This window comes from Octodon degus, unplaced genomic scaffold, assembly GCF_000260255.1.
Source record: "Octodon degus isolate 3935 unplaced genomic scaffold, OctDeg1.0 scaffold00155, whole genome shotgun sequence".
In the NCBI taxonomy this organism is placed as follows: Eukaryota; Metazoa; Chordata; class Mammalia; order Rodentia; family Octodontidae; genus Octodon; species Octodon degus.
Genome location: NW_004524731.1, coordinates 6,275,206 through 6,298,947, shown reverse-complemented (window position 1 = coordinate 6,298,947; position 23,742 = coordinate 6,275,206). Strand labels below are relative to the sequence as shown.

Below are 23,742 nucleotides of genomic sequence, written 5' to 3'. Positions count from 1 at the left end.
GAAATGTCCTCTGTAAACAATGACAGTTTGACTTCTTTCAGTCTAATTTGGATGCTCTTTATTCTTTTCTTGCCTGATTGCTCTGGCTAGGATCTCCAGTACAAGTGAAAGTAGACCTTTGATTCTTGTTTCATATCTTAAGAAGCAGTTGGTTTTTCCCAGTTCAGTCTGACGCTAACTGTGGGCTTTTTCCTATGTGGCCCTGATTATGTTGTGTTATGTTCCTTCTGTGCCTCATTTGTTCAAAGTTTTTATCACAAAGGGATGTTGAATTTCAACAAATGCTATTTCTGTATCTGTTGAAATGATCATATGATTTTTGTCCTTTATTCTGTTCATGGGATGTATGTTGTTTATGACTATTTGTTGAACTATCATTTCCTGGTCCTGATCAGAGTGAGTTGTAATGTGCTGTTGGTTTCAGTTTGCTGACATTTTATGAGAGGTTTTACAATGATGTTCATTGGCCTAGTGTTTTGTTTTTGTGTCCTCGTCCAGTTTTGGTATCAAGAGAATGCAGCCCTTATAAAATGTATTTGGGAGAATTCTTTCTCCTCCTTAGAAGAATCTGAAGAGCAATGATGTCATTTCTTACAATGTTTGGTTGAATTCAGCATTGAAGCCCTTTAGTCCTGGGTTGTCTCTGATGGAAAACTTTATCTGTGTTGAGTGTGTCTCTTCAAATTTTGTTTCCCTAGTTTCAGTCTTGGTAGTTGTATGGATCCAGGTATTTTTCCCTTGGTGTCCAGTTGTTGGGAGACAGTTGTTCATCTCAGATGGAAAGAAAAACAGCTTATTGCAATGTTGGGAGGCAGTCAGCAAACAGAGGGCATAGTGGAGACCCAGGGGTGCAGGAGGCAGGGCAGAGGTCAATGTGGGCTCTCTCCGTCCCTCACTAGGAGACCCATCATGTATAAATTCTGTTATCATACTCTGTTCTGGTCTTAAGGGTCCTGTTAGGCATTTGTGAATCCTGGCCACAGGACAGTAGAAAGTGTTCAGTTGGGGTTGCTTTGACTTTCTTTTTGGTCTCCAGATTGAAGGGCCTCATAGCCTTCACAAGTGGGTCTGGGGATACAGTGGTGCTGGAATATGTGAATTAGTTCCATGGTAAATGAGTCACTTCACTTCGATACCTGGTTCCAGAACTGGCAGCTATGGATCTCTTACGCCCAGTGCTGCTGTGCCCAGAGGCTGTGCGCGCCTCTCAGGCTTGTAGCAGGAGACTTGAGCAGGGCTAGAAAGCTGGAGGTGTGGCTCCCTCACAGCCTCGGCTTCGATGCCCGCGCAGGGTGTAGGCAGATGCAGCGGCCCGTGCCTGTGGCATGTCAGCATAGCGCACTCAGTCTCTGCAGTGCTTGGTTTCCTTTTCTCTCTTTCCTTTAAGCTGTTGCAGCTGATTGCAAGATCGCAGTTAACTTCGTTGAGTGGTGTGGCACAGAAGAATTACTTCAACATTTTGGATAAAATCGTTCAGAAGGGTGAGATGATCGCTGACATTTTTAATAATTCAAATCTTAATTAGGAATTTTTCTTTCATTTTTCCCTGGTAGATAATGAAGCCAAAAATGATGATGCAAATACTGTGACCCCCATCAGACAGGATGAGCTCATTCCTTTAACTCCTAAAGTCAGTGTGATTGCTATTTCCTTTTTTAAAAGTTGTGTTTGAATACACATGGATATATTATGACAGGAACGATCGTGAATTACAGATCTCTAAAAAGCCATTTTTCCTTTTTTCACAAAAGCTAATCACGCTTCATTTAGTTGCCTGGTTCCGTAATTGGCAGAACTTTGGCTCACTCAGGCTTCAAATAAACCAGTATTTTAAGAAAATGAATGACCTCCCCTTGGTTAGTTAGTAGCTATAAGTAAGGGAACTTTGAATTTTATACCATTGCTTATGTGCACATACAGGAGTTTGTAACTACATGTGTAAGCCATTTAAAAATGTTTTATGGGCCAGGGAGATAACTCAGTAGAACAGGCACTTGCCTGGCAAGTACAAGGTCCTGAGTTCAATCCCCGGTACCACAAAAAACCCAAAAAATTCTGTGATAAATACAAAAGAAAGTAGATACTGACCATTTTAAAGGCAGAATTGTAGACCAACTGAACATTTACAATCAGATGAAATGTTAAGGTTTTTAAAAATGTTTGTATATCTGTTATACCTCAAAAAATGTTAATATACCTCTGATGCCTCAAATATGATGTCACTTTGGGTTTTAGTGAGATTAAATCCTTGTGATTTTTTTTGTAGTAAAATACATATAACATAACACATTTTGACCATTAAGTGTACATTCAGCAGCATCTCATGCATTGCATCGGGCAGCCTTTACATCCAAAATATCTTCATTTCCTGCAGCTGAAGCTACACTGTGGAGCAGTAACCCATAGTCACTCCTGTCTTCACACCTGGTAGCCACCACTTGTATTTTTCTGTCTCTGTGACTTTGACTAATCTAGATATTTTGTGTAAGTGGGATTCTGCCATGTTCTTCTTTAGTGACTGGCTTATGTCTGGCACAGGATTTCTCAGGGTTCGTCTGTATATAGTGTATGTCAGAATTTTCTTCCTATTTCTTTATTTTTAAATATTTATTATTTAGACAGGGTCTCACTGTGTAGTTCAGGCTGCCTTGAACTCACTGTATAGCCAGGCAGGCCTTGAACTTACGGTGCTCTTCCGGTCTCAGCATCCCAAGTGCTAGAATTAAAAGTATTCCACACCACACCTGGCTTCCTTCCTTTTTAAAGCTGAGCAATATTCCATTTCATGAATGGACTACATATTGTTTATTAATCCATCTGTAGTAGACACTTGGTTTGAGATGCTAGATCATTTTCTAAGTGGTGGTTCACTGTGCCAACGCACAGCTCTTTGTTCATTCTAGTTCTCGATGACCACCAGAATCCTCGCCTGATCAAAGATCTTCTGCAAGATCTGAGCTCTACCCTGTGTATCCTTATCAGAGGAGTAGGGAAGTCAGTGCTAGTGGGGAACATCAATATTTGGATTTGTCGCTTAGAAACTGTCCTCGGCTGGCAACAGCAGCTACAGAATCTTCAGATGACTAAGGTAAAAAAAAAAAATTGTAAATATATTTTTGTTTTTAATTGATAGAGTAATTTTACCTATTATGGTATACATGTGACTTTTTGTCTTTTTGAGACAGTGTTTCACTATATGGTTCATGCTGGCTTTGAATTTGCTTTGTAGCCCAGGCTGGCCTCAAACTCTCAGCAGTCCTCCTGCCTCAGCCGCCGTGTGCTGGGATCACAGGCATGTGCCACCATGCCTGGCCTCAGTGTAACATTTTAGTACATATGTGCAGTGTGTAATGGTCATGTTAAAGTAATTGGCATTTCTGTCCCCTCTGACATATAATAATCATTTCTTGAGAGCCTGGGAGGTAGCTCAGTAGAATAAGTGCTTGCCTGGCAAGCATAGGGTCCTGAGTTCAATCCCCAGTACCATAAAAAACAAACAACTAATAATTATTTCTCCGCATTGGGAAAATTCAGATGTTCTGTACTATTTGTTTTGAAGTATTCAATTATTGTCAAGCATAGTTATCCTACTCTGCTGTATGCTATTAAAAAGTACTTTTCCTATCCAACCATACGCCCATAGTTTGAAAATAACTGTCTACTATTATTAACTACCCTTTCTTCATCCTTCTGCTCCCTTCAGCCTTTCTAGGCTCTGGGACTCGTTAGTCTGTTCTGTATTTCTTTGCACCCAGCGTTTTAGCAAATTCCACATATAAATGGAAACAGCAGGGTACCTCTCTGTGCAGTTTCATTTGCTATGTCCTCTAGTTGCATCTGTTATTCATTTAAGCTATGGTGAATGGGAATGCTTTTTTGATTTCTTTCTGGCAAATGAATTTCCTGACCTACAATTATTACATCCTTTTTGTTCTATTGCAAAAGACATTATCTCTGACAAAGATATATGAGCTTTTGAAACCTTTTTTTACCCTTTCACAAGTATTAATTACATTGTTTTAAAATAAAAATGAGCAAAGACCTCTTAATAGAATTGTGACTGGAAAGAGTGGAAATGGTGATTGTTCAACCCATGGGTAATTTTACCTGCTAACCTACCTTTAAATTAAATTAAATGTTTGAGGCTAAAATAACATGTGGTAAATTAAAGCTAAATTGTATTGCCAGTAACTCTGCCTTTACTTAGTTGCTTCTCCAAAATTAGTTGCCTTCTTTGTGGGGTGTGTGTGTGTGTGTGTGTTTCTTTAGAAATAGTGAAAAAGGTAAAAAGTGGGTACATATCATATCAGTTGTATGTGATGCTAGTACCAAGAAAAATTTTCATATCATTGTCCAAGGCTTTGTCTTACTTCCTCTTCTAATTATAGGAAAAAGAATAAGCTGTAGGTATGTCCTCATAGTATAAGTTACAGCGTGGCTAGTGTGCACCTAATTCTTTAAACTGTCGTTTTTCTGTAGGTCATGATTATTTTTCTCTGCCCCTAACAAGCCATATGAAAGGAGTCCATTGCAGGGACACTGAAATATCTAAATATTGGTCATTTGTTTGCCATCTAAATATGGGACTTAGAAGAAGTAGTGATTCCTTAATTTAGTGACATTGGAAACAACCAGTATCCAGGGCCCCCCTTCCCATGGACACAGAAAACCAGTGTTCAGGGCCCTCCTCCCACGTGAACATAGGAGATGACCAGTGAGCTGGGTGGGCGCTTGCCACACCCTAGTGAGTGGCCAAAGCCAGCCTAGGGGGCAGAGCCTCTTTATCTCCATGTGACGAAGCATGTGTTCCATCTCAGCTATTCCATTTCTGTGTGAACAAAGCTACCATCTTTCCTTCAGCACGTGAACAGTGGCCTCACCCTCAGCGACCTGCCCTTGCACATGCTGAACAACATCCTGCACCGCTTCTCAGATGGGTGGGACATTGTCACTCTGGGCCAGGTGACACCCACCTTGTATGTGCTCAGTGAGGACAGGCAGCTATGGAAGAAGCTGTGTCAGTACCACTTTGCTGAGCAGCAGGTAAGTGTTAGGCCACCTGGGTACACTGTAGTCAGAAGGCGTTGAGATTGCTATGATCTGCCTTATGTCAGCACAGGGTTGTTTTCCATATTTAAGGAGAACATGACTCTGAGCATAGTTCATAGCCACATAGCACAGCCTGAGCCATGTTCTGTATTCTGCCTGATAGTAACAGGGCCTACAGATTTCCTTGCATCTGCCTGTCACCAAGCTATACCTGGCCCTCCCTCTTGAGTATTCTCTGGAGCTTGCTGACAAGATGAGAGCTAGCAGTAGCCTCCATTGTTCCTTGTCTGTAGTGAATGTGTGCTCTGGCTGTGTTGACCCTTGCCACACATGCAGGGTGCCAGATGTGGATCTGCGTTGAGGTGTAACAAGTGCCACGGAGGCGCAGTGTGGAGCTGTGTACTCCCACAGGACAGGCCTGGTGGGCGGCAGCGTCCTGAGCTGAAGGGGCCCCAACCACACCTCTAGGAATCCCTGTCCAGTGCTGTCGTGCAGCCCACGTGACATGTGGGACGAACCCCAGCTGTCAACGAGCTCTGCTCTTGTTCAAACCAGCGACATGTACAGGGTACCCTTCACAGGATGTCTTAGGGAGGGGTGGTATACAGTAAGACCTCAGTGAGCTAGGGCAGGAGGGTAGGAAGGGACCTGGCGGAATCCCAGGGAGACCCCTGGTGGGCCTAGAGCAGGCTCAGGAGGCCAGGTTTTTGGTTTGTGAGGAAGGCTGGCTGGAGAGAAGACAGAGCGTTCCCTGTCTGAGCAGGAGTGAAGGCGGTAGGTCAGCATTGGGAGAGGGGAGCAGCTGATGGGGGGCGGTGCCGGGTGGGGGGGCTGCCGCCTTCTCCCTGAGGCCTCCTGCCCCTGACACAGGCTGGCAGGGAACGAGGTGAGGGCGGCAGCCACATCTCCACTTGGTCTGGCCCTGAACTGCTGGTAAGGGCAGCAGGTAAGCCTCTAGGCCTTAGACCTCAGACCGTGGTGAAACCCTTGCAAGGACACTAATAAAATTCGTGTCCCTTAAGAAGTTAGTTGTTTTACAGTTAACGCCTAAGGCTTATCTTGTGGATACTGTCCCTTTTCTTGACTGAATTATGAAAATCCAGCACCCAAAGAGAAGCGTCTGCTCTTCAGAGCCTGCTCACTGGAAGTAGGTGCTCCTCCCACACAGAGCTAAAAAAGACAAGCTACTAAAAGCTTACTTCAGAAAGCAGTACAGCTGGCAAGTGCCCTGTGAAAATCACATGGTAGAGGGAGGAGCCTGGCACTCTGTGCTGATGCACTGGAAGGGCCTGCCAACCAGTCGGGCTCAACCCGGGCGCTTGGGCTGGTGTAGGGCTGGGGTGCAGCGCGGTCACAGGCGGCTTTCCAGGAGAAGGTCATCAGGAGAGTGGGCACAAACCAGTGCAGAGGGACTGAGAGTGCAGGTCTGCTTTCATCCCCTAGAGCCAGTGACTCAGCAATACCTGGGAGACGCAGAGGTTATGGAGCCAGTTTTATAACTTCCTTTCACTTTTTAGGCTGTCTCCTCAGATTTTATTAGGAACAGCTTTCAGACTCCATCCTAATTTCCAAAGCTTCAGACTTCATGGCTCCCTATGCCCCATTTTTAGGAGTTCTGCAAGTGGGTATGAAAGGCAAAGCATGCTCACTGGAGCAGTGGATGAGGCACAAACAGCAGTGAGTGGCAGCCTGTCGGAGCCCAGCCACCCACCTGCTGCAGACCTTCGTGAGACTCAGCAGCTAGGTGGCTAGACAGTGTCAGCAACTCTTTTAGGGCACCATCCTCTGACAGCCGTCACCACAGCTGCTTTCAGGATGGCTACCCCTTGGGAAGGAACCTCATTCTGGGATGCGCCCCCCCCCCCCCCCCCCCGCAGCCTAGAGCAGCCCACATGTGCTTTCTCTCTGGAGAGGCCCCTGTTTAGTTTTTGGCTTGAGTGAAATATATACTGTTTTTCTTCTGTATGTGATTCCTTTCCCTAATCTCCGTGTCCTCTGGGCGCCACATGGTGTTGTTAACTGGAGCTACATTCCTCTCAAGCGACTATAGTAGTCTACTCTGGACACACCACATCTGTGCAACCTTTCAGCAGCTGGTGAACGTCCAATTTGCTTCCACCTTATGGCTGCTGGGAGCACTACTGCTGTGTGCATTTCCACCAGGCTGTGTGGGAGGAGCTCTGAGTGGTGGAGTTGCTGCTCAGACTGGCCCGTTCAGCATCTGGGGAGCTCCTAGGCTGCTTTCCTCCCCACAGAACCGCTCTGGGTGCCTGTTCCTCAGAGCCGCCAGCACTGGCTGTGATTTTCTGTCATAGCTGTCTTTGTGGATGCAGTGGTCTTACATAGGCCGTGCTCTGGTAGAAGGTGGCGGGCACCTCTTTCCAAGGGCACTGCACACCTCCATGTCTTCATGGAGACATCTTTCAGTCATGCTGCCCATTTTCATAGTGGGTTGTGTTATTTATATATTTTACATATAAGACTTTTACCATATATGACATGAGTTAAACTATATGTCACAGCATCATCCCAGAGCCAATCTTCAGATGTCTCACAACTGTTTAGAATCATATAGGTACACTGTGATTTATTTGCCTTGTGCTTTATTGACTTAATCCAAGTAAGCTTGATTTCAAATAGTTAAATGTTGTATATGCTATACTGCCTTTTGAAAATAGTTTTGCACTTAATTTTTTACAGAAAATATAAAATTTCAAAACAAAGGAAGAAAGGGTAAAGAAAAAATGCATCTAATGTTAAATCATCAAATTCTGAATAGAACTTTTGTTTCTTTAGTTTTGTAGACATTTGATTCTTTCAGAAAAAGGTCATATTGAATGGAAGTTGATGTATTTTACACTTCAGAAATACTATCCAACTAAAGAACAGTATGGAGACACCTTACATTTTTGTCGACACTGCAGTATTCTTTTTTGGAAGGTAATAATTTAAATTTTACTCTTGAAATTTGGGAGTTGGAATTGGGTGAAACATTGTTCACGTGTATTTAAAGTGGCAAGATAATAAAAAGTAGAAATTTCGTTTGTGATGAAAAAGCTAATTAGATATATTTCACCATATACTGGAGGTGGGACAGGTGTCTGTAACATGTGTGTCTTGCATCTTGAGTCAGCAGTGCTGAAAACTGAAATGCAGGGACATGGGTACGCCATCTCCCTCTCATGGACAGCAGCATGTACGAGGCCCTGAGGGTGGTGGCCTGAAAGCTCATCCACAGCTGCCTACACGTGGCCTCTTATGTCATATGTTAGGCCCACTCTCTGCAGAGAGCAAGAGACAGTGCAGCTCCAGAAGCAGGCGCTTAGGCCAGGGGGCCGTGCAGATGCACCGCCTGCACAGTACACCTGCACTCTTTCTTAGTTCATCAAACCCTAAGACTGTCAGTACTTACCTGCAAATAAAAACTTAGAAACATCTTCAGCAGTTTGCATATTCAGAGAGTAAACAGGGACTCTTTCACCCCCTGGCTTCCTACTCGTTGTTTTAAATACCACTATCCATACTTTGTCTCTGGTGACAATATGCTTTCCGTGGTCAGAAGTGAGCCCTGTGGACTGCTGCTTTAGTACAGTGTGTTTCTTTGGTGTGTTGACACTTCGTTGGAATGCATTCACATGGTTTGTCAGGTGTTTGAGTATGTTTAAGAGGAGGGAAAGCTTTGAAATAATGGAAGCCGACACTGGGGTGAGCAGGCAGCCCTGACCCTGCTGACCCAGCTGTCCTGAGCAAGGGCCCTCTTTGCTGTCCTCAGATAGACAAGCAGTGGAGCTTCTGAGTTTAGGGAGGTGAGGCTTTTGCTGGTAAACACCATCCCCTGCTTTGAGTGTTTCTTTTGCATTACATTTATCTAAATCCACTATCAGGCCACAAAGTGAGTGCTGAATGTAGGAAAAGAGGAAATTGCTTTTAATTGTTTCATTTATGATAGCATAGCTGTTTATTTTTGATCCATCACTGATTCAAGAACCTAAAGATGTTTTCTCTTGTATTTTAGTAAGATTGGTTCTCTTTACTCTTATCAGAGGTAGACAGCATTATGAACAGTTGCTGATGACTCCAACAAAAATAACCCTTAAGGTTTGCTATTTCTGAGTTTGTTTTATGTCTTGTAATGACTCCTGTCCTGTCAGAATCAAAACTGCAGGACACTGTCTTCCACAAGCAGGGACCATCCTTGGCCCAGATTCATTCTCAGCCTTAGGTGACATCAGCACAAGGAGCATCTTCCTCTGCGCCCTCACCTAGTGTTGGCACCTGACCTGCCCAGGTCCTTCCAGGACTAGTGCACTGGTTTCTCTTCTGTCACTAGGGTGGATGACACATTGACTGCGAATTCATTGCTTCTTTCTCATAAGCAGACTGTTTTATACTATGGAAATTAATTAAAGTCATAATGCTTCTGTGGAGGAAGACACAGCCATTGGACCGAAAGCCTAGTTTTATATGTTTGTATTTTTCCCAAATCAGTGCTTGATTGTATTGGAGCTCTCCTGTTGGCTAATTAAAAGACACTAGTGTCTATGCTATTAGGCAGTATAAGAATATGTTGTTTATTTCCTTAAATATGTAAGGTCTTTTTTAAAAATTAAACTGAGAGATGAGTTTTAGCTTTCCAAAAGAATAAGCCTGTGTCTCAGTTACTCTTCTGTCCTTGCTAGGACAAATACCCGACACCCAAAATGAAGGAAGAAAAGATTGCGTTTATTTAGCAAGGTTTCAATCCATACTCAGCTAACTCCAAGGCAGAGTGGCACATGGCAGAAGGCAGCAGTTCATGGTGGCAGAAAACAGCAAACAGCAAGAGCAAATGGGAGGAGTAACAGCAACAATGGCAGCAGGAAACAAGTCTGTCTCTCTTAAGTTGCATTCAGGCTCTCTGCCCCAGGCTGGGTGTAGTACTTATACCCATAATCCCAGTGGATCATGATTTAATCACAAACTCTAGAAATCCACCCCATGACTGCATGAGGATTTGGGGGGACAACTAGACACAAACAATAACAGCCTGCAAGTTTCTGTCTTGCTACACATAATCATATTGTGGAAACTCAGAATGAGCTCTGGTCTTCTGGTCTGGAGTGCACGTCCAGCCTCGAGTGAAGTTATGCTGCTCTGTTGTAGTGTGGCCCCTGTGAACCCTCAGCTCAGCTCCCCCACTAGACGTCCTTCCAGACGACAGTGACTCACATTTCTGTCTCTGAACCATGCTGTGAAGTGCCAAGTAAGGAACGTCGTCTCTTGCTTTAGCTGCCAAAGCCATCAGTGCTGCCCTGAATGTCTTAGATGTGGCCACGTGAAGGCCACCAGCCCATCTACCCCTGGAGCAGATGTGTGCTGCCCAGGAAATGGTGCCTGCTATTCATTTCTTCAGCCTGTGAACTGAGGCATTGAATATCTCAGACCTGTTAAGAAGGGCAGACAGATGACTTGCTAATGGCTTCATGTTGGATAGACAGCCTCTTCTGAGTGTTGGACACGGAGCCATTCTCCTTTCCGTCTGCCCCTGCAGTGGTCCTTTCTCTAGCTCCAGAAGGGTTTTGCATCTGTTTGGTGACCACTGTTTTGAAAAGTGATGGCTAGTTATGCTTTTTCTCCTTGCCTTTATGGCCCACCTCAGTGGCCTACACCAGGTCACAAGGTGCTGAGAAGGGCAGAGGTAACGTGCGGGTGTTTTTACACCTGCCTCTTCTTGTTCTTTCAAGTGTACACAACCTCAGCCAGACACTGTAGACCCATAGAGCTCAGCAAGCCATGAGGATTTGGCATTTCTGTGTCACTTTGTGTCTTGGCATATCAGTTGCCAAACTAAGGGCCAAGCACCAATGAGGACCTAACAAGCCCGTGTGGCTATCAGAAGCGAAGTTGTGGAGGGAACCCCAGATCCTGCCTAGTCATGGCCCAGTCTGTGGTCATCCCCTGTAAGCAGCAGTGGGGTCAGGAAACCCTTGCCACCCTCCCTGAGGAGCAGTGTGAGCCACAGGCTGAGACTCCACCATGGGGCCCTAGGGTATAGCTGAACACCTGCTGTACTGTTTTCAGGGTGAAGTCAGTGTGGAAAAATGAGCACTTTTTCCTGTGCTGTCCATAGCATTTCTGAAGATTTATCTGTGGCCTCATGATTTATTCATTTGAGAGACTGAAAGGAAACAGGTTTTTGTCCTTGTTCCAAAACAGGCTGTCTGATGGTGCCTTGTCTTACATAATATTTTGTTTGTTCAAATTTAGGTACTTGATTTTTTTTTGTTACTTTCATAAAGAATATGTATCAAACCTAAGTGCTAACTACTTCTGCTCTTTCTAACTTGATTTCTCCTTTCCTTCTTTGCTGCACTTCTTGCTGATTCTTTTCTGCGCCGTATCAGGACTACCACCTCGCGTGGTTATTCAAGGTACACAGCTGCATTGCATACTGCTCTGCCCTACTTGGAGACTCTTGCTGAGACTACAGACCTGTCTGTCCCTGAAAGCTCATTCTTAGGACGTACCCAACCCTGGGGCTGGGGACAGCAGTGGGCCTACAATGCCTCTAGGGATGGTGACAGATCTATTTCGGTCCCTCAACTCTAAGTAATGTCAGATTCTTTAGCCCTGCTGTAGACAGTGATCCTGTGTCTGATCAGTCCTATGTGGCTGGAGCACAGGTGGGTGGAGGCCCCTGTAACCAGAGCAATCAGAACCATGGACATCAGTCTCCTGTATAGGAATCCATAACTCCACTGAGATAGTACTGGGGCCACTATGCTGTAGTAGTTCTCATTGAGGTGGGACTGAGCTCCCTTGACCAAATGCTGGCAGGGTTAGTAACAGTGTCTCACAACCCATCCCTTCCCTACAGGACTCAGGACACCCCTGCACTGCGGCTGACCCAGACAGCTGCTTCACCCCCGTGTCTCCACAGCACTTCATCGATCTCTTCAAGTTCTAAAGACAGCCCTCATCCATGCTGTCCCTGTCGGAGGCAACACTTTACTTTCTGTGTAGTAGGTGTTTCCTGTGACCAAAAGCCATGGCTGAGAGTCCCTGAGTCCCTGGCATCTGGAAGGAACGTGAGAAACTGCCCTCAGCCGCTGTGTTGTTGTATATTTCCATCTCTAAAGGGGTCAAGAGATCCAAGCAAATCATTTCTATGTCTGTCTTTAAAACTTCTCTTCTTCTAAGCACATTAAAATTTGGAATTTTGTATATTTACAAATACAGATCAAAGATTTTAGAGCCTACATTATATGTTGAACTGACACAACCAACCCAAGAATATGTTTCACAGTTGTCAAATTAGTTTTCCACCTTATAATACCTGGGGCACAAGATAAAACAATTGATCCTTGGAAATACATTGTGCAGAATATTTATTTTTCTTAAAATGTAATTTCATGACTACAGTGGCTTTGCCCATATGAGTCTGGGCATTTTTGTCTTGGTGTAAACCCCCCGGATTGTGAACTGTGTTGTCCACAGCCAACAATAGTTGGTTCTCTGCTCTTAGGTGCCCCTACAGCTAGGACCAGACCCTGGATGGAGCCTCTGCTGAGGAGGGGTACCACAGCTGTGTGAGGCGTGCACTGGACATGGGTACAGGATGCTTCCAGAGAGGACAAACATACTATGTCTATTTGTTGATTCCACTTTGTCTGTTTTCCATCTTACTGAAAAAAGTGCTATTAGTGATCTTTTATGTCATTTAAGCCTTCAACAGATTGTCTTATTTTTTAAATAATGCATGTCCATTTTAGAAAGTCTTAAAAATAAAATATACAAAAAAAAATTGAAATCACGTATAAGTCCACCATGCAAAGATAATTTGTCCTTGCTGAAAATATAAGAACTTGCCCCTCAGTATTTGTTATATAAATATGTTTCATGGTGTATATATTTTATGTTTGAATGGGTTGGTTGCTTAAAACTTGCCTTCTAAACATTAAAATTTCTAACTGCCAATTTGTAAATGTTGATCAAAAAAGATTCTAGAAAAGATTCAAGATTTTCATCCTTATTTTTTGTACCAAGCAGACACAAATGACTAAGAATTACAACTCGCCTCAGGTGCAGGAGAGACACAAGGGCCTCTGTGAACCCTGGAGTATGTTCCTCAAAAACCACAACTTGCCTGCCAGTTTATAGCTGGACCCTTTGCCTGCGTCATGTGACTTGGAAACAGTTTTGGTGTAGCCATGTCTGGTAGGAACAGTGGTGACCAAGAAGCACCATTGCACACCCACTTCTGTATGACACTATGGGTCACATCTCTTGCAGCTTTTAGTGAATGTGTTCAGGTTGGCAGCCTTTCTGAAAGGAAGACTGTTGTCTGTCCATTTTTTGTGTAGCATGATACTATATTGGTGCTGTTTTAATAGCTGAAGCCCTGGATGCTGGTTCATTTACTGTGAAATGGGGCATTTCCTCTGTGTTCTTATTTCAAGGTGGAACATTTCATCTGTGTTTATTAACTACTTGTGTTTGCTGTGTGCTCTTTGCCTGCTCTCTTTTGGGATGTTGTCTCTCTCATATTAATTTTTTCAAAGGCTACTAACCTCTTCAAGTTACAGTTCTTCCCACCAGTGGGTCATAACCTTTTAGCCACTATGGTGCTGTTTGTGCTGTAGAATCACACATACCTGCATTTAACTTGTATACATTGAATAATTCCTCTCCAATAAAAGAACCACACTCGACACTGTTAGCCATTAGGGAAATGCAAATCAACACTACATCCATTTGTGCTGTCTTCGAGAATACAGAAAGCAATAAATGCTGGCAAGGATGTAGGGGAAAAGGAGTGCTTCTCCAGTATTGGTAAGAATGTAAATTAGCACAGCTACTATAGAAATCAGTATAAAGGCAGTTCAGAAAACTAAAAATAGAGCTACCAGATGACCCTTATATTGATATATCCCTGAAGAAATTAAAATCATATTATAGGGATACCTGAATACCTGTACTTACTGCAGTACAGTTCACAATATCCAAGACATTTAGCCACCCTAGGTGCCCGTTAATGGATAAATTGGTAAACCGTGGTGTGTGTGTGTGTGTGTATGTAATACTCCACTGTGTGTGTGTATATACACACACACACACACAGTGGAGTATTATTCAGCTGTGAAGAATGAGATTTTGTCATGTTCAGGAAAATGAAGGAGCTGGAAGTTGTCCTATTGAGCAAAATAATCCAGACTTAGTCACCACATTTTTCCTATTATGTGGGGTCTTTGAAAAAAAGCCATATTGGGCTGGTGAGATGGCTCAGTGGTCTAAAGCACCTACTTAGAACAAGCTTAGCAAAGCACAGGGACTGTGGTTCAATCCCCCAGCACCACATGCCAGCCAGCCCCGCTCCCTGGTGGGCTGAGCTGGCCACACACACACACACACACACACACACAAATAAATAAATTTTTTAAAAAAAGATGCAACCATGATAAATAATTAAAAAGAAAAAAAGCCATACTGAGTGTAGGGAGGATGACCCAGCCACTCTTCTGTGTGTACTCATGGTGAGGGGCCGCTCCCCCCCCCACACACACCTATGGTTTGTGTTCGGACAGTCTCACAGGCAAGTGGAGGACACAACTTGGGTCACCAGCAGGAGGCTGAAGAGTCAGAGCAGAGACAAGGCTAAGAAAAGTAATCCTGAGTGTGATGGTCACTTAATATGCATGGGGAAGGCTGTGTTGGAGGGCCTCCAAGAAGAGGGTCTGCGTTACTGCTAGACTCCCCTGTGACTCATATGTCTTTGGCAGAGTGAGATGTCAGGACCCCAAGAGTCCAGGGCTAGATGGGCTCACTGCTGCACTGACTCTGGGGGCCACCTGTACAGCTGCCCAGAAAGCCGCTGCCTATATTGACACCCAGTTACAACTTCCTTTTGCCAATTTTGAGATTCAGAAAGGTTTGTTTCGTACCTGATCTGTGAATATGTGTGAGCAAGGAAGAGCCTGACCAAGCAGATCAGGCTGAGCTTTGTCCCAGCATGCGGTCTGCCCTGTGTATACAGACTGTTTAGGTCTCACACAGAAACTGGGCTGCTTCACAACCTTGTTTAAGGGCCTCACTGTGCATTATTTCTGCCTGCAGTGCTTTTACAATCTGTCGTATACACTTGAGGTATTTTGATCTTGTATCCTGCAGCCTTGCTGAGATACTTAAGGTCCTTAGGATTTTTTTTTAATGTATTTAGTACAGGGTCTCACTACACATATTGGACTCGTAGTGATCCTCCTGTTTTCAGCTTTCCAAGTGCTGGGCTTAGGTGTGGGCCACCACACTCAGTCTCAATCGCCGTCTCAGTGCATCTCAGGGGCAGGGCTAGCATGGGGATCAAACTACAGTTCCTGCATCTGCCTAAACAGGCACTTTAATCCACTGAGCTATCTGGCTGGCCCAAGATCCTTAGGATTTGCTGTATATACAGAATTATGTTGTCTGCAAATAGACATGATTTTACTTCCACTTGTCCATCTGGATGCCTTTTACTTTTATTTCCCTCCCCCCTCCCTTTTTTTTTTTTTTTTTCTGTGATAGGGTCTCCGTGTGTGGTTTGGGCTGGCCTACAACTCACTGTATAGCTCAGGCTGACCTCAATCTCTGCCTCAGCCTCCCTAGTGCTGGGATTACAGATGTGTGCCACACGTCTAGCTCAACTTGTTCATGCCTAACTTTCCTAGCTAAAGCCTCCCACACTATGCTGAGTAGGCAGCAAGAATTGCCTCACCTTGCTGATCTTAACATTTTCAGCCTTTTATCAGTTGTGGGTTTTTCAGGTACTATACATTGGGCTCAGAAAGTTTCCTCCAGTTTCTAGTTTGTTTTAATCATGAAGAGTCATGGATTTCGTCAGCTGCTTTTTTTTTTTTTTTCTGCCTTTCATCCTTTCAGGCGTGGTATTACTGTGCTGATTGACTGTTATGCTGACCAGCCTAGTGTTCCTGGACTGAGTTCTGTGTGCTGTGTTGCTCTGTCGCATCATTCTCTTGTGATATCTTTGGTTTTGACATCAGAGTAGAAATAGCCTTACTGGATAAGCTCAGAAAGTGTTCCCTCCTGCTTGCTTGTTTCAGTACTGAGACTGATCCAGGATTTTGCATTGAGCCACATCCTCGGCCCTTTTTATGTTGTATTTTGCGATAGTCTTGCTAAATTGCCCAGGATGAGCTTGAACTTGGAACCCGCCTCTCTCAGCCTCCCAGACTGCTCAGATTACAGGCGTGTGCTTCTATGCCTGGCCTTTTCTTTTTTGTATGGGAAGAGCTCATGAAGGTTTATGTTCACTGATGTCTCACCTTCTGTGTTCATTGGCATCTCCTTAGGGAAGTGCCTCTACATGACTCCCCTGAATAGGATGAAGCTATTTTCTCTACAGATGTCTTGAGTAAACTTTTCTTTTTGTTGTGAAGGCCTAACAAAGCAGGTAAGTGGGTGGTGAGCTCACTTGCCACGAAGAAGGGTGGAACCTAAGCAGGTCACACTGGCTGTTGTCACCATGGGAAACGCACACCTGAGTCCACTTCCTGCCTCCAGACTCCCTACGCAACCCAATATCCACGTGAAGGCCACAAAGTTTGCATGGCTGTAAAGATAGTGAGGCAGCTTGCCTGATACTCGGCTGGCCAGCACCCTAGAGCCCCATGCCCACAGTGCCCTCAGCTGACCCACATCTGCTGAAACAGAACTGCACAGTCTTTACCATGTCTGCGCAGAGAAAGAGGAGGCCCCTCTGCTCTGAGAAAGGTATCCTGCTGTTCATTTTACTAGTTCTCAAAGGTGTACACATTGGTCATTGATTTGAGATCATCTATTTCAGATTTCTTCTTTTTATTTTATTTTATTTTTTGGCAGAGCCGGGGATTGAACTCAGGCCCTTGTGCGTGCTAGGGAAGCGGTTATTCTACTGAGCCATCTCCCCGGCCTCAGATTTCTTCTTACCTCCCCTTTTGTTGTGTTCCATAAGATGTTGTATATTTTTTTAAATTTTATTTATTTGTGTGTGTGTGTGTGTGTGTGTGTGTGTGGCCAGCTCAGCCCACCAGGGGGCAGGGCTGGCTGGCATGTGATGCTGGGGGATTGAACCACGGTCCCTGTGCTTTGCTAAGCTTGTTCTAAGTAGGTGCTTTAGACCACTGAGCCATCTCACCAGCCAGATGTTGTATATTTTTATATTAACTTGTCTCTAGTTATATTTTAATAATTGTTGTTCTTAGATCCACTGGTTCAGAATGAACTTAATTTCCAGATATTTGTGGACTTTTAGTTTTTCCTTCTAATATTGATTTCTAGTTTCACCCCACTATGACCAGAATATTTTTCATTATTTCAATTTTTTGAAAAGTAGCCTTATGTGCTGCCTATGTGGGTGACCCCATATGCATCTGGGCAATCTGGGCTCACTACTGGTGGTACATGATGTGGCTGGGGGTCACAGCCCCTTCCTGACCGCTGTGCGCACTGCTGAGGGGAGATAGGAGGTCCTGTCATACAGTGCTTCCCTACCCTTCAGGCCCTGTGTCCATCTTCCTTGCACCTTGTTGTAAGCTCCAGTGCTCAGTACTTGTCTGCTTGTTACATCTTGATGAGTTTTCAGTGTTTTTAATTTAAATGGATGCCTGGGATTTACTTCAGCATAATTCAGACAAGACTAGTCAGGAGTCGACTGAGGCTGGAAGCAAAGTGTGCACGCTATGTGCCGAGCCCCACACACTTGTTCTGCAGAGGACAGACCATATTTGCAACTCAGTCTTTCCACAGAGACACACAGTGCAGCCACAGGCCATCCACACATGAGCTACTGGGTGCTGAAATGTGAATTTAATGTGCTTCTATAGTCTCTCAGCACTTGAAAATGTAAAACTGTCCTGAGCTGTGCAAAGACGGGTCACAGGCCAGTCCCTTCTCTCTTCTTTGGTACATGTTTGACATTTTCCATGTAAAATCCTGCATGATTTTAAAGAACTTAACATTTTTATTGCAAAGATAGTGTCTCCTCTATGAAAAGGGTTTTTTTTAGCCAAAACAAAAAATCTTTTAAAATATTATCCTTAATTCTGTATCAGGATAATTACTCATAATTGATACAGCTTTCAAGTGTTTTTGTGTTGCTTTTGTAGGCAAACTCAACATATTCCCAAGTAAGAAGTCAGAGAAACAGTGTACACTAGGAACACCCCACTCCTGCACGGACCCAAGACTGGAGCCTTGTGTGGGTTTCCTGAGGGTGAGCCTCTGTGACACCAGTCTGGATCCCTAGAGTAACTCACATTTTTATGTGCATCTGTAGGCTGTCTCGGAAGATATTTTACTAAACAAAACTTATTACCATCTTTTAACTTACAACACCAGTTCTACAGTTTCCAGGGAGTCGTTTGAAACCCTATCTCTGAAAATGAAACAATAGTCATTTCTTGGGCCTGGGAGACAGTTCAGCGGAATTCTAGCAAGCTCAAGGTCCTGACTTCAATCCCTGGTACCACCCAAAGGGGGGGGGGGGGGGGGAGAATAGTCATTTCTCAAAAAGAAGATGAAAATAAGGCAAATAATATTTCACATTTACCTCATCCACTTTTATTTTCTTAAAAATACCATTAAATGATCTAAACTCTGGAAGTTTTGAGATCATGAATTTCCCTAAAAACATTCAGTATGTTAAATTGTTAAATAGAAGTAATTGTATAGAGATTAGTACCATTACTTGTTTTGAAAACAAAAAATTCTACCCAACATTTATCACTAAGTGAAAAATCTTATTTGCACCTCTGAAAACTCACCTGGGGGCACTAATTTCTGAAAACACCAATCCCTCTAAATTCATATTCTCATAGAAGGGAGGTCATAGTCATGATCTGGGAGAGACATACCCCACCCTGTGGGTTTCAGCAATAGCAGCGGGCCGTGGCATGGACAGTATAGTTCAGGCCCTCAGGAAGATGACCCCAGAAAGGACCACAGCAAGATCAGATTCCTAGAGACACCCAGAAAACCTGTAATCAGAAGTCTCCATCCACCTTGTGATGCCCCCACTTCAGTGTAGAGCCCCTGTGCCAAGTTGAGCCCAGGTCCTTCCATGTGCCATGGCGGCCATCTCCTCTCCACTCTTCCCCTTCTAGGGCCTCTGTTCAGACCTGAAAACAAAGGCTGTGGAAAACTGCCAGGGTCTCACCATCCACATTATGTATTTCCCTTGAGCAAAGTCAAAATGCATTAGGAAGCAGCTTTTTGGTTTTGCTTTTTGAGACAGTCTCCTGTTCAGTCCAGGTTGGCTTTGTGCTTGGCCAGCAGTCAGGAAGGTGCCCACTGAGTCCACAGTAGTGGCAAACCTGTGGCACATGTGCAGTAGCCAGCTGTTGGTTATTGAAAGCTCTAAAAGGTTTAACACCACTGCCCTAGAGCATGAACCTACAGTGCCTCAGCTCTTGAGGTACTCTGTCTCAAGCAAGTGAGCATGGTTCTCATTCTTGATGGAGTCTTGAAAACTCATGTTCACCATAAAACTGAGGTCTGGAGGGAAGGAAAGTGGTCTGAATGGATGGACCAAAGGCCTGTGCTGGGAGGCAGCACATGGCCCACAGGCACACAGAGGACACCCATGTCATGCATTCCGTATGCAGCAGGGCACCAGACAACTGCCCAGGACAAGATTTAACTTGAATGTAACAAGTTGGTTTTTCCAAACTTCTAACTTGTAGGAAATACAAGGATGGAAGCATTACTAAACACCACAAAGAAACAGCATATTCTGGAAAAGACAGGGAAAAAAGAATATAGGCTTTTCAATTTTAAAGGATTTTAAAGCTCATGATTTTGGTTTACGGGGGTTGGGGGGAAAGCAGTAAAAAGACCTTTCCCAGACAGTTGGGGAACGTAAAACATAAGCATGGAAGTTGGATGAATGAAGTTACACAGGAGGGCCTGTGTCCTGTGGATTGGTACACACGCAGGTGTCTAGTTTCAGGCTACCCACCAGTAGCTTCTGTGTCCACCACTCAAACACAAAACACCCACATTTGCCAGATCATGATGGCTAGGTTTGAGAATGGACACGGGAATAGTATGTAGGAACATACAATTCTTCATGCTTTGGCAGACTGTGTGTGTGTGTAGCCAGCTCAGCCCACCCTGGGGGCAGGGCTAGTGCAGCATGTGGTGCCAGGAATCAAACCACAGTCTCTGTACTCTTGCCTAAGCTTACCTAAGCAGGTGCTTTAGACCACTGAACTATGTCACTGGCCCCCAAACTTAATTTTTTTTTTTTTTTTGCGGAACTGGGGTTTGAACTCAGGCCCTTGCTCTTGCCAGGGAAGCACTTATTCTACAGAGCCATCTCCCCAGCCCCCCAAACTTAATTTTTATGATAAATTTATAAAATATACTTCTCCACCAAAGCCACAATGAGCCAAATTGAAATATGCTAATTAATATGGTACTAACTGCCTCTTGGCAGTTTACTTACAATTTGCTCTGCTTGCCCTCTCACCTCCAAAATCCCTCAAGAAGTGGGAATGCAGTATGTTTGAAAGGATGAAGAAGCAAAGCTTCTCGTCTGCCCCTCAGCCCAAGCCCACTCGGTGAGTGCTCTAAGGCACACCTGGCTTGGTGGGAGGTGGTCTCCATGAGCGGTTACCTGGATGTGATCCCCTGTATGAGCCTGAGCCTGTAGAGCTCGACTCCCCAGGGAAGGGCAGGCAGGAAACTGGGTGGGCTGAGCAGTGACCTTCATCATTTTGTCTAAAGGTCAAGTTTTTTTAGGTGGTCTTACAACAACTACTTGAACTTTTTTTGTTCTGCTCATTTCTGGTTTTGTTTTTCCAGTACAATTTTTGGCCATTTGAGCTGGGTTTTCTACTTAAGGGAAGCAAACTGTTAATTAGAAAACAGTAGACTGCTTTTTTCTGTCTCATCAATCCTCCTTCCCCATCAGTTTGCTGTGCCAGGGCATTGTGTAAACTTAAAATCAGTCCTTAGCTCTGGGGGCCTCTTAGCAGAGGAAAGCGACAGCCAGAGTCTTAGGCCAGTTTTGTGCACATGCTGGGAAAGGGACACCAAAAGAGACAGGCCCCAAATCCAGTAAGATTCCACCCTTGAGAACCCCAAACACCAGCCCACATCATCGTCCCAAAATCCATGCGGTGATGGACTGCCCCAGAAGTTGGGTCCACAGCCTAGCTGAGACACCTGGGCTCAGTCCCACTGGCAACTCGGTCTCTATGATCTGAGCAAAGGACCAGGGTCATCTGCAGTCTCACCCAAATGGACAGGAGCCAGCACCGAATGCACATGTGAGGAGAGGCTGGGACCACAGCCTTCACCCTTCGTTCAACACTGGGGCCATCTGCAGCCAGTCCTCCACCTCCTAGATACTTCATTTCCTTATGTGCTGAAATAGTGAAAGGCATGTTCTCTAAACACACCGCGCTCAATGAGTATGCTCTCTTCCAACTTTTTTTCTTTTTTTTTTTTGGTACAGGGTCTTGCTATGCATCGCTTCTCGGCCTTTTGGCTAAGATCACGTGCAGGGTCTTGCTATGCAGCTTGGACTCTTAGTCATCTTCCTGTCTCAGCCTCCCCAGTGCTGCAATTACAAGCGTGTGCCACCACACCTGGTTTCAGTGGCTGGCTTGGCACGAGGCGGCATGGCATGTGGTACCAGGGATCAAACCTGGGTCCTTGTGCTTGCCAGGCAGGCACTTAGACTGTCAAGCTATCTCCCTGGCCTTTTTTCTTTCTTTCTTTTCTTTTTGAGACAATCTTGTTATTTAGTTCAGGCTAGCCTTGAACTCTTACTTTCTTATGGCTGAGACAACGTACCCAATACCCAAAGTTAAAGGAGTAATAGTTTATTTTAGATCACAGATTATAGAGGTTCAGTCAGCTGGTTCCAAGGCAGGGTGGGATTGCAGAGGAAAATCAGTCCATAGGAGGGTAGGCAAGAAGGTGCCAAAACAAGCCTCCCTTTCCCCTTTTATCCTAACCAGTCCACAGGCCTTTCAGTGGTGCCGCCCACATTCAGGGTGGTCCTCTTTATCCACACCCAGAAAGCCAGTAGGTGGACTAAGTTAGTACCACACACCCTTAATCCCAGTATTGCAAACCCTAGACCCAGTTAGCTCCAAAAAGCCCTACCTATGAGAGCAAAAAGCTTTAAGGAGGTATCTAGAGACAAGCCATAGAAAATTCACAGTGATTTACCTGCTGTAGCCTCCCAAGTGCTAGTAGTACAGGCATGTACCACTATATGCCTGATACCTGAATTTAATTTATTCCAGAAAAATTGAAAAATGCAGCTAAAAGTCATCCCATGCATTATCCCTTCATCTTAACTAACATATGTCAGCCACAATGCCTGCTATGTTTCCTTAGCCTTGTGGGTTTAAGTTACTATGGTGGGATGGGGGTGGTGGTCTCAACACCAGTAAAGACATTTCAGGATGTCCACACCACCAGGATGAAGGATTCCCCTATCAAAGGCCACCAGACCCAGTATACTTAGCTGCACTGGATCAGCTTGCATTTTAGAAAAACAGACTGTCAAGATAATTGAGCGGCTATGTTAAATATTTTGTTACATTTCATGTTATAAGGAGTCATAGCAGCGAATAGAAGAGTACAGGGTATTGACATTGGTAGATGAAATAAGGGTGTAGGGGTTGACATGGGTGAATAAACTTCAGTCCACCACACAGCCCTGGGCCCCTCCCATCTGCAGAGCTGAGCTCTGCTTACTGTCCCTTCAGGGCCCCCTCCAAGGCTTTAAGAAGCAGATACCATGGACTGGCTTGGCCTATTAGATAATGGCCATCAGGACAGGCTTTCCAGGAGCACAAGGTTCAGGGACATTTGCACTGCTGAGCTGAGGGATCATGACAAATTCCTGTTCTTCCACATGTGTCGAAGCTGTGCACGCCACATTGTTCTTGGTGCCAGGTCATTTGTCTCTGCCTTTCCTCTGACCCTAGATAAAAAGGATAAGAAGTGCTCACACCCTGAGAAGTGGACATAAATAAGTCCTCTCTGTTCTTAAAACCAAAAAGTTTTCCCCAACACCCATAGAAACTGCTCAGGAACAGATGCTTTCAGTTAGGTCTCAGAGGAAGTCAGGAAAGACCCTTTCTGAAGACAGCACTGATTGGTCCCCTGAGATAAACAGCTTTCCCTTAGCATGCTTCTTATCACTCACTGCAGTGTCTTCCTCCTGGCCCAAACAGTGCTCTTGTCCACTGTCTCCTGTGTGGAGCCAGGGTCAGGAAGGGAGTTCCCCAGCACCCAGATGCCCCATACATGGCCATATGCTTGGCCAATGTTTTTCCCAGTGATCCTCCCAATATACAGAATGAAATCTGAGAAAACAAAACAGAAAAGCAGTTGCAATGCTGGGGCCATCTAGATTCAAGCCAGAACACATTCAGTGATCCATCTGCCTTAGCCTCCCAAGTGCTAGGATTACATGCATGCACTATGCCTGGCATTCTTGTGGTGGCGAAAGCCTGTAATCCTAGCACTCAGGCTGAGACAGAGTGCCTCAAGTTGAAGCTTAGCCTGGACTACAGAGTTTAAGGCTGGCCTGACCCTGTCTTAAGAAACAAAACAACTGGGGCTGGAGAGATGGCTCAGTGGTCTAAAGCACCTACTTGAAACAAGCTTGGCAAAGCACATGGACCGCGGTTCGATCCCCAGCACCACATGCCAGCC

General features: G+C 44.7%; 1 protein-coding gene across 3 annotated transcripts in view; it reads left to right on the top strand.

Moving 5' to 3' along the window:
• The window catches only part of Fbxo25 (F-box protein 25), a 49,077-nt gene extending 36,628 nt beyond the window's left edge, over positions 1 to 12,449 (top strand). For 2 of the 3 annotated variants that reach the window (XM_004642512.2, XM_004642514.2), the window contains 5 exons: positions 1,388 to 1,481; positions 2,904 to 3,088; positions 4,861 to 5,043; positions 7,846 to 7,989; positions 11,906 to 12,449. In XM_004642512.2, the coding sequence (XP_004642569.1) occupies positions 1,388 to 1,481; positions 2,904 to 3,088; positions 4,861 to 5,043; positions 7,846 to 7,989; positions 11,906 to 11,995 (696 nt within the window). In that variant the 3' untranslated portion in view covers positions 11,996 to 12,449. Of the gene's footprint in view, positions 1 to 1,387; positions 1,482 to 2,903; positions 3,089 to 4,860; positions 5,044 to 7,845; positions 7,990 to 11,432; positions 11,460 to 11,905 lie in introns of all 3 variants that reach the window. The other variant, XM_004642511.2, reaches the window with a different exon arrangement.
• Positions 12,450 to 23,742: the final 11,293 nt, after the last annotated feature.